The 9970-nt window shown below is 28.5% G+C and overlaps 1 protein-coding gene across 1 annotated transcript in view; it reads right to left on the bottom strand.

The window, feature by feature from the left end:
• Positions 1–2252: 2252 nt before the first annotated feature.
• Positions 2253–9970, bottom strand: part of LOC106680902 (homer protein homolog 2) — a gene marked incomplete in the record, with an annotated part of 45138 nt that continues 37420 nt past the window's right edge. Inside the window, 3 exon segments of the mRNA XM_067045895.1 lie at positions 2253–6750; positions 8278–8439; positions 8517–8662. Of these exon segments, the coding sequence (XP_066901996.1) occupies positions 6727–6750; positions 8278–8439; positions 8517–8662 (332 nt within the window).

Here is a 9970-nt window from a genome sequence, read left to right as displayed (position 1 = left end):
TGTTATTAGCTTCCCTGGGATGCTTCTTTGCGATATGGGTTCCGAGTCCTCTTTCACCCTTAAAAGAGAGTCCACAGATAGGACAACCCTTATCCTGAGGGCGTGGGCCTTTGTCTTGTTGTCCGCTTCCGTAATTTTACCTTGGGCTATCGGTAGACGAGGAAAAACATCTTCTAAGGAAATAGTATTTCCTAAAGCTACCCAGTCTGCATAAAGCCATTCTACTTTTACATAATCCTTTTCACCACCCTCCGCAGTAGCCACAGACATCAAAGAGGCAAAAACTGTCTCTTGAACTGTCACTCCAGTCCTCAGAACCCATACCATCTGAACTATTTCTATCTTTTTTTAAATTTCATATTCATCTTCATTTGAGTTCATTCTTTTTTTTCATCCAAGATCACTCAGCACATGCATGGTTAAAATAAATCACTAAAATATAGTTAAAATTCATACATGTTAAAATAAATAATATTGCAAAAAAAACATGCATACATGCACTTACACCTCAATATCTCTATCCCTATCACTCCCTACAATATAGTTTAAAAATAATTAAAGATTTAATAAATAAATAAGTTAAAACAAGTCAATATAAATAAGCTAAAAGTAAAATTACGTCAAATCATTAAAATAAAGAAAGTCTCACTCTGACTTTAACTTCCATCAAAACAGCCCTGACGAAGACCTGCAACGTGGGGTGAAACGTTGGCTCTAATAAAATAGTACACCAATTTACTATTTGAGTTTTAATTGACCGCACCCAGACCAAATTCACTCCATTTTTAAAATAAAGAAAGTGATATACACTTATGGTGAACATTATAAAAGAGGATATATATATATATATATATATATATATATATACATATACATATATAAAGGTTTATATATAAAGTATACAAATAAGACACACAGAGAAAAAAAAAAAGTATACTTGTTATTGGATACAAGAATAAAAAAATAAATAAAACAAATCAACAATTTGTTAATTTATTTTGGCAAATATTATGAAAACTACTTCTCCAACAAATGTTATAAATGGTTTTATAGACAATTTAATAAGCCTCAATTTGATTACTAATAGATATCTGTACATCTAATTATTCCTGAAATATTGTTTTCTCAAAATTAATTGAAAACTTCAACAAAAAATAAATTTTGTTATTCCCTCATTGAATGAATTTTTTTATTTTATTACAGATTTAATAACGAGGTTTTTTTTATTGTTTACTTATACTTACAGCAAAATTAAATTTACTTTTTTTGAAAATATGGGTTTTATAAAGATTCACCAGACCAAATTTAAAAAATAAGGTAGTCATTAAAAAGTTAGTTAGATTATCTATGACTATTATCCTATACATTTTTGTGATAAGATTGATCATAAGGCTGCAATTGAAGAGAAAAATTTATTTATAATATGGATAAAATTGAAAAATCAGGCACCTGCTTGACCTTTTGAAACCATCCTTTGATAGAATTCTATTGTTATGGCAGTCATTTAACACAAAATTTAATGCTCTACATTTTATAAAATGATAATTTTTTCAATAGTGTTTAGTTTTTTAATTATTTTAAAAATAGTCTGAAAATGTTGATGTATTTTGATTGCACTGCTTAAAGCTCACCACGGAAATAGGGGCAAACTTGGTTTCTTCTAATTAGAGGCAGAATAAATCAATTAAATGTTTCCAGCTGTTCCTATTTGAGTACATAATCATTAAATTGATCTTAGATATCAAATGTTAATTGACAGGATTATACAAAATAAATTTTTTTTAAGAAAAATAAAGTACAATGAAAATTACTATTAACTTTATAGTAATCAATAAATCATTCTCTTAGGATAAAACATGTCATTTAGAATTCAAATTAATTCATTCAGTTTCAGAATAGTTTTTTTTTTCAAAGACTGTCGTAAAAAAATAGACGTATTCTCAGTCTCTACACACAAACACACTCTTAATTGAATGATTGCACCAAATACTGTTAAAAAATTGTATTAATTACAATACACTAATTAACAATAAGCATCACACCACATTGTATATAAAATGACAGATTAAGGCAGAGACAAAATGATAAGGATTGCTCCAATTCAGTCTCATATTAAAGTAAAGAGAAAACGTGCTATTATATGTTGAGTTATATTTACTAATTTAAATCCAATTAGATATGTTTTTGATAGATCAATTGTAAAAATATATACATTGTACAAAGATAGGAAAAAGAGGGGAAAAAACACGCTATTAAGTTTGTTTGTTTTTTTACTTGGTATAATCTGCACCTTACTTCAACAGTTACAGAATAATACAAAGGTAATATGCAGCAGTAACGTCTTAACATAAGTCTATAGTTACGTAAAAATATCTGTGTATGTGTTTGTGTGTGTATGTATATGTACTGTAGGGAATAAATAACAGAAATACTATTGATAAATTATATTAAACATTTTAAAAACATATGATTATATTTTTCACATAATCTGATGTGCTATAACAAATAAAACCACAGTAAATGTAGGATTTTTACATCAATTATAATAGAAAATAAAACCAACGAATGTCCTAAATTTTAGCATCAGTCACTAACATGTCCTATCATTGGCAAGTTAGATATATTATATACCAACATTTATAAAGATCATTGAACAATCAAATATATCAAATGAAATTTAATCTATAATTAAGCATTGTAAACATACATAGTAGAGAGGCAATAGTCGATTCAAAAGTGTCAAAATCAATACTCATTAATGATAATTGGAAAATCTTATACTAACAAAAAAAATTAAAAATATTATAGTAACAATTAAATTTGAAAATCATCAATCCTAGTGTTGAAAAAAAGTGTACTACATCAAAGTTGAGAACCATTAAGTTGTCAAAATTTGTAGAAAACCATAATTGTTAATTCGAAATAATAAAAGTTCTTCTCAGAGATTAATTTAAAATTTGTTTGTCATGGACAAAAAAATAAATAGTCCTACTTGTGATAAAAGAAAATTACACATAAAATAATAACTAACTGGCATATTATCTATTCTCATAACATCAGATCATTATTAATGTTTCTAACAAAAAATTACATCACTAACCACATTTAAATATATAAATGTATATGTATATATATGAATATATATACTTACACAGACTTACAAGTTTTATAGTACATTTAATATCATATACAATAGTGTTTATTAAATAATAATTTAGTAAAAATCTCTTTTAAAAAAATACAAAAATAAATAACTTAAGGGATATAAAATAAAATGCCTAAAAATTAAATAACAATGTCATTGTAACAACAAACATTTTAAAAAATACAACCTAAAAAAATAGAGAGCTTAAATTAAACTTGTTTAACACTATATATTAAATATTGTTTAGCTATATTAACATTGTGAGAACTACTTCTTTGGCGTTTCTTTAATTCTTTCATTAAAAATTACTCACTTGGTAGTGTAAAAGAAAACCTGGTTCTATTATTAAATTTATTTTTGGCTGGTAATTGATAATTTAATGTCAATATTTTTAAATTTACTTAAATATAATGGTCAAGGTATCAATTTTACAAATGATGCTGCATTTTATAACCAACACGCGCGCACACATACACACACAGGGTGTCTCACTATACATGTTCACTAATCTAACTTCTACAATTTTCAGAATTTTGATTTGATTAGGTCATAACAGTGGTTATATGGTTTATCTTTTGAGGTTATTGTTGATTTTCTAACCTTCTCTAGAACTCTGGAACATCCAATGGAACAGGATATTTTTTCTATCAATTCTGATAGTAAATAAGATTTTAAGACTAATTGTAAAAAACAGTAAGATTTTTTACATATTTTGACAATTTAAGCGTAAAGGGTGTAGACAATAAAATAGAACAAAATTGTTTTGTAATCCAATTACCTATAAGAGTCTGTCTTCATAATTTGAGTTTCCTTGACAGGGTGAAGAGCTAAAATACATGTCATAATGATGAGCTTCAATTATAATGACAGATTATCTACAGGATATTGAATTCTGATGAAATTTTGTTCTTTGATTTTCCACACTACTTGTAAAAAAAAGTGAAGTAAAGTAAAAGTACAAAATTTTTGATTTTTTTTTTGGCGACTTATACCTTCCGAACACCTCTGCTCAAAAAAGTGTGCAATATGAATCAGTCTTAAAATCTGAATTGATAACAAAATGTACCTCATTTCATTGGATATTCTAGATTTCGAGAAGGATAGGAGGCAATTAGAAAATCAACAATACTCTCAAAGATAGACCATATACTGGAAGATTATTGATTGACCGGGTATATAGACCATATATTACCTATAGACCATATATTACCTATAGACCATATTTCATCTATATAGACCATATATACACACACACGCACGCACGCACGCACACACACACACTTATAGTTTGAAGTAAAGATGGAAAAATTCACTTAATTATATTTAATAGATAAAAAAGATACAAAATACACAATGACTATTAACACGGGCAAGAACTGTCCAATAAATATTTTAATCAATCAAAGCTAAAATCTTTGCAAAGAAATCAAATGGGAATGAAGAACTATCTAAGCAAAGTAGAACCTCCATGGGTAGAATTAAAATCAGTCTAAAGAACACATAACAAAAACTAAAATGAAATTCTTTCAAGAACAATAACATCAATATTTGAAAAAATATACATACACTTCATCAATGTAAATGATGTAATAAAAATAATAAGTAAATAAGAATAATGGAAACTACAACTCATTAAGAATTAAATAAACAAATAAAATATCAAAAGAATCAAGAGAAATGATTTCAAACATTACTATTAAAATTAAAACAATTATTTTTATTCAAATATAATATTCACGAATTCATTTAAATTAGACTGGGTTAAATTTGAAATGGAAAAAGTAAAATTTGTCTTGCTATAAATGAGTTGAATTAAAAAATATGTTATTTTTAGAAGCATTTGATTTATTATGCTTTTTTCTCGAACTAATATGCAAAAAGTACAATAATCCTTTACCTCCACTGAAATTTCTTACTTACAGTTAATAGAACAAGAAACATTGGAAATTTAAAATATTAACTAACAGGAATGTTCTGCAACAGAAGCTATGTTTAAGGAAAAGAGGTCCTGAATAAATAACATAAATAATGTTGACTCTAAAAATTGAAGAATTAAGACACCAGTTTGGAAAAAATGGTTGTGTTCTAGGCAAACCTTATTGATAAGGACTATTAGATTAATGTCAAAGGGAGCTAAAAATCATGAAAGCTGGGACTATCCATTATTTCAAAATTATTGGAAAGGAAAACAAGATGATATAGGAGATAGAATACTTATTATAATGACTTCAAAACAAACTTGCTTGAAGATTAATAGTTTGGAATCTACTAAATGACCATTTCATTAAAATAGAAAAAAAAAAAAACATGAGCATTATCCACTTCACTCAAAATTTCTTTCAACCAACTAATCCAGAAATTCATGAAATGTGCGGCCACACATGCTACATACAGCCAAAATATTTGATTACTTGAACTGAAGGGATTAACATTTTTACCATTGAAGAGATGTTTCACTAAAAACTTTCCATTTATCTTATTGTTAGTATGCTGTTAATCTTTTAAATTATCAAGTGTATTAAATGTGCCATGACAAAAAAAAAAGTTGATAATTACTGAGCTAGTCTATCAATTACTAACTCTTTACCGACCATGAAGAAAGCTAGAAACAGTTCATGGGAGGATACTTGATAGCAAGCAAAAAAATAAATAAATAATAATAATAATAAAATACTAACAACCTTAAATTGAACACTCAAAGAATAGTAATTATTACACCTAATTTATTCTACACGAAGACTTCAGCAGAGATTGACGGTACTAAAGAAATATTTATAAAAAATTTTAAAAACATAGAATTAATAGAAATTATGATCATAAAAATCTGTGAAAAGCAATTAAAATTCTTTCATAATTTACTAAATTAAAATTATTCCAAATCTAATGTTATTATTACTTAAAATATCCAAATTGAGTGAATAACAAATAACTGATTTAATAAGTTTATGCATCATTTGTAGAATGATAATAGAGTTAAATGATAAATGAGATTAATTTTTATTTTTTAATGAAATGCTATAAATTCTTTCTTTGGAAAATTTAATAAATGAAAAATATAAATAAGTTTAAAATTAGAAATACCAATCAACAAAAACAGTTAAGTGTGTCAAGAAAAGCAATTTAATATAAATACAGCTAACCACACTATGTTAAATAGATGCAGGAGGGGATTTAGTTTCTTGTTTTGTTAAAAAAAAACAAAAAGAAAAAGAAAGAAAAAAAAAAACAGTCTCCATAATAACATTAGCCATGCAAGGCTAGTAGTAGTTCATCTAACCATAAGAAGTAACACATTTCTAACAACATTACAACCATATGTAATAAATTTACATATGTGAGCATATACAAGTGAAATCATATGTCACAGCATATCCAATCAAATAATGACCATTGATAGCCAAAACACATAATTTCAATCCTAATAACTTTGATCGTTGAGTAGTCCCAAAAATTAATATTACAAGTAGACAGCAAATTTTCAATTCTAGGGACCCATCCTCTCATTTTCTTTCTGCCAAATGATATATACAGTCAACAAATGCCTGCGAAATCGTCGCTGCCATTTGTAAGTGGGTGTTTACTCATGTTTGCAAAGCAGTAGCAATCTAAAAATTAATCAAATTTAAAATAAAATTATAATTTGAAGAATAAACTGTATGACGATAAAAAAACATTATATTGAAAGAAATACAAAATTACATCAACATTTAAATGTAATATGAACATAAATAAAATTGAAGATAATGAAAAAATATTTACTAAAATGGGAAAGACAGACAAAATAAACAAAGGTGCCACCAATCCATAAGTAAAAAATTGAAAAACAATAAAGGAAAGGAGATGTGGTGGGAACTAGATGAGGTGGCAAGAGATAGAAGACAAATAAAAAGCGGCTTTTATTTTGGAACATTAATGAGCCTAATAATAAAAATATACAATTACACAAAACCTATCTAGCTGCATTATACATCCTTAATTTATAATTAATCATCAATTATAACATAATTGGTAATATAAATAATTCCTATTAATATAATTAATAATATTGATTAATTCTTATTATAAATCTATAACGCCTATAATAATATTATAAATAAAGCCTAATAGGCCAGAGTTTATATGAGATCCTGGTTGGAAGTTAGTGCTCGAAATTGTTTTAATATGTTCATTAAATGTCAGATAGTAAAATCTTAAGTTTTTCAGTTGTAGATCAGAGTGTAAGAGTGGAGGAAATCTCCAATGATTTTGGATTTTTTTCAATTCCTGACTTTTAACATGTAAATGGCAAATCCTACTGACGTTTGTTCTACAATTAATAAAAATAAAAGAAGATTAGCATCGAATAAGTGGCGAACATTATAGATTCGGCCCAGGGATGACAGAATCAACAGTGCAAAATTGATATGTCTAAACCTAGCTCCAAGCAACTCCTCTTGTCTCCTCCAATTAAGAAATACATTGAAGGGAAGCAATTAAACATGATTCTGGCAGTACAGGCAGCTTTGAGAAGGGACCTTAACTGCCTTCCACATGAAACATTTCAGGGAGCTTATGAACAAAGAAAAAAATCCAGATAGCGACAAGTGGATACTTGAAACTTTGAGAACACACCTTGCATGTTTATCCATGTATTTATGTTAAAAAATTATATCCTATAATTAAAAAGGAAGTTACCAAATTCTCATCAAAATTATTTTTTCTCAGAATTTTCATCCAAATAAAATATGTTGCTCACAGCCATTCAGTTATACAGCAACTAATCTAAAACCATGCCAAGGAGACTTGAGGAGGTAATATCCAGCACTGAAAGCTAATTTTCATTGTAAAAATCTAGAGGTGAGATTTTTCATAATCGAAAATTTATGACACCTGACCCACAATTTTAGATTTAGAGAGAAGCTGAAAAGAGATTATGTGGGCAAGCAAAGGAAATAGCTGAACTTAAACCATAACCTCATATACTGAGAAATAGAACATAATAATAAAGAAAAAACGACAGAAATTTAAATATACTGCACATTTTTTGAAATTTATAATTGATAAGAGGAAGGAAGAAAGAAAGAGATAAAATGAGTAACGAATAATCGATTTTAAATGATAACTATAAAATAAAAATCTATGAATAAACAAACCTCACGATGTATTCCAGCAAGTTCCTGAATACGAACAAGAAGTTGGGCATTTAATGTTTCCATAACCCTCCTTTGAGATTCATGAGCAGCTAGAGCTGTTTCAAGTTGAGCTTGTGCAAGAGAAACACCAGCTTGAAGCTCAGCATTTTCTTGTTGCAAAGTCTAAAAAAAAAAAAATGAATAAAACATAAAAATAAAAATAAAATGGTATACATTTATTCATATGTAGTAGATAGTACTTTGCATCTGTCTTCAGCAGGCTGTTTTCCTGCAGTAACCCTTTTTAAATCTTCTTCTTTACTTTTCAGCTCAACTTCTAATGTTTCAACTCGTAATCTCAGTGTTGCTAGCTCTTTCCGCAGTTCAACAGCAGCCTCAGTCCCACCTGAAAAAATATTTATAATTAACATATAATAAGAAATAATTAATTCAAACAACTCAAAAGATATTTATTCAAACTAAATAAAATAGTTAGTTAGTCTCAACCAAGCATGCTCACCCACTGCTGGAGCAAAAATCAGGACTCCAGATCTTTTCACCAGCACTCAGATCCAGTGGATGCACTGGCCGCTGACTCAAAACGTAAGTGGATAATCTGATTATTATTATTAATTCATCTTATTTTAGAGTATATTCTATTTCTTTATTACTGTATACTCATTAATTATACAGTATAAGGATTTTGGTAGGTCCAAGTGTTTTGAAGTAACATAATTGAATTCAATCCAATAAGTAAAAGCATGTATTTCCTTCTTTTCATTATATGACAAGACAGACTAAATCTTTAAACATCAATGGTAAAACTTCAAAATAAGAGTATAGAAAAATCATATGTGATGAATCCTCCACACACAATACGATATTGGACATGCACGCCACTTATAGGCCAAAGCAGGTATTCCCCCTCCTTAGCCAGCGCTAGTGGTAGGTATGAGGTATCGAATGAACGCACAGACAGCGTCTCACTCATTACAATTTTAAATTTTCTATATTTTCAAAAGAAAATATCCCTCTACTTAACTAAGTAATTATCACTCTGACATAGGTGCTCATAATTCGTAATACACTTTTTAATTTTTAATATTTTAATTAAAAATGTCCTATTCATCCCTCTATTTGCAATCCGCTGGTGTTCCTCAAGGTAGTATCCTCGGTCCCATCCTATACACCATCTATAAAGCTGACATCCCAACAACTCTTAACACTATCCTTACAATGTATGCTGATGACACATGTGTGCTCACAGTTAGTAATAACCTTTTGATTGCATCCCAAACTCTCCAGTCCCATATCACAACCCTTGAAGAATGGTGTCGAAATTGGAGAATAAAAATAAATCCCATCAAATCACATTTACTCTTCGTCGTAAACCTACCGACTGCCCTACAGTATACTTTAATAATGTGGCTCTTACCCCTGTAGAACAGATTCGTTATCTTGGACTACACCTTGACAAACGACTAACCTGGAATCCTCACACAAGACTGAAAACTGCACGCAGATTCCTACTATTACAGCACTTACTAGACAAACGATCTAAACTTCCAACTCATTACAAAAGACTGATCTACATGACAATGATAAGGCCCATCTGGACAAATGGAGTTGAGCTTTGGGGCTCCACTAAACCTTCGAATTCCTCTTGTATCCAATCCTTACAATCCAAAATCCTTCGTAAAATCCTCAATGCTCC

This window comes from Halyomorpha halys, unplaced genomic scaffold (assembly GCF_000696795.3).
Source record: "Halyomorpha halys isolate HHAL.00 unplaced genomic scaffold, Hhal_1.1 Scaffold298.1, whole genome shotgun sequence".
Taxonomy (NCBI): domain Eukaryota; kingdom Metazoa; phylum Arthropoda; class Insecta; order Hemiptera; family Pentatomidae; genus Halyomorpha; species Halyomorpha halys.
The sequence above is the reverse complement of the archived record's forward strand: the minus strand, read 5'-3'. Positions and strand labels throughout refer to the sequence as shown.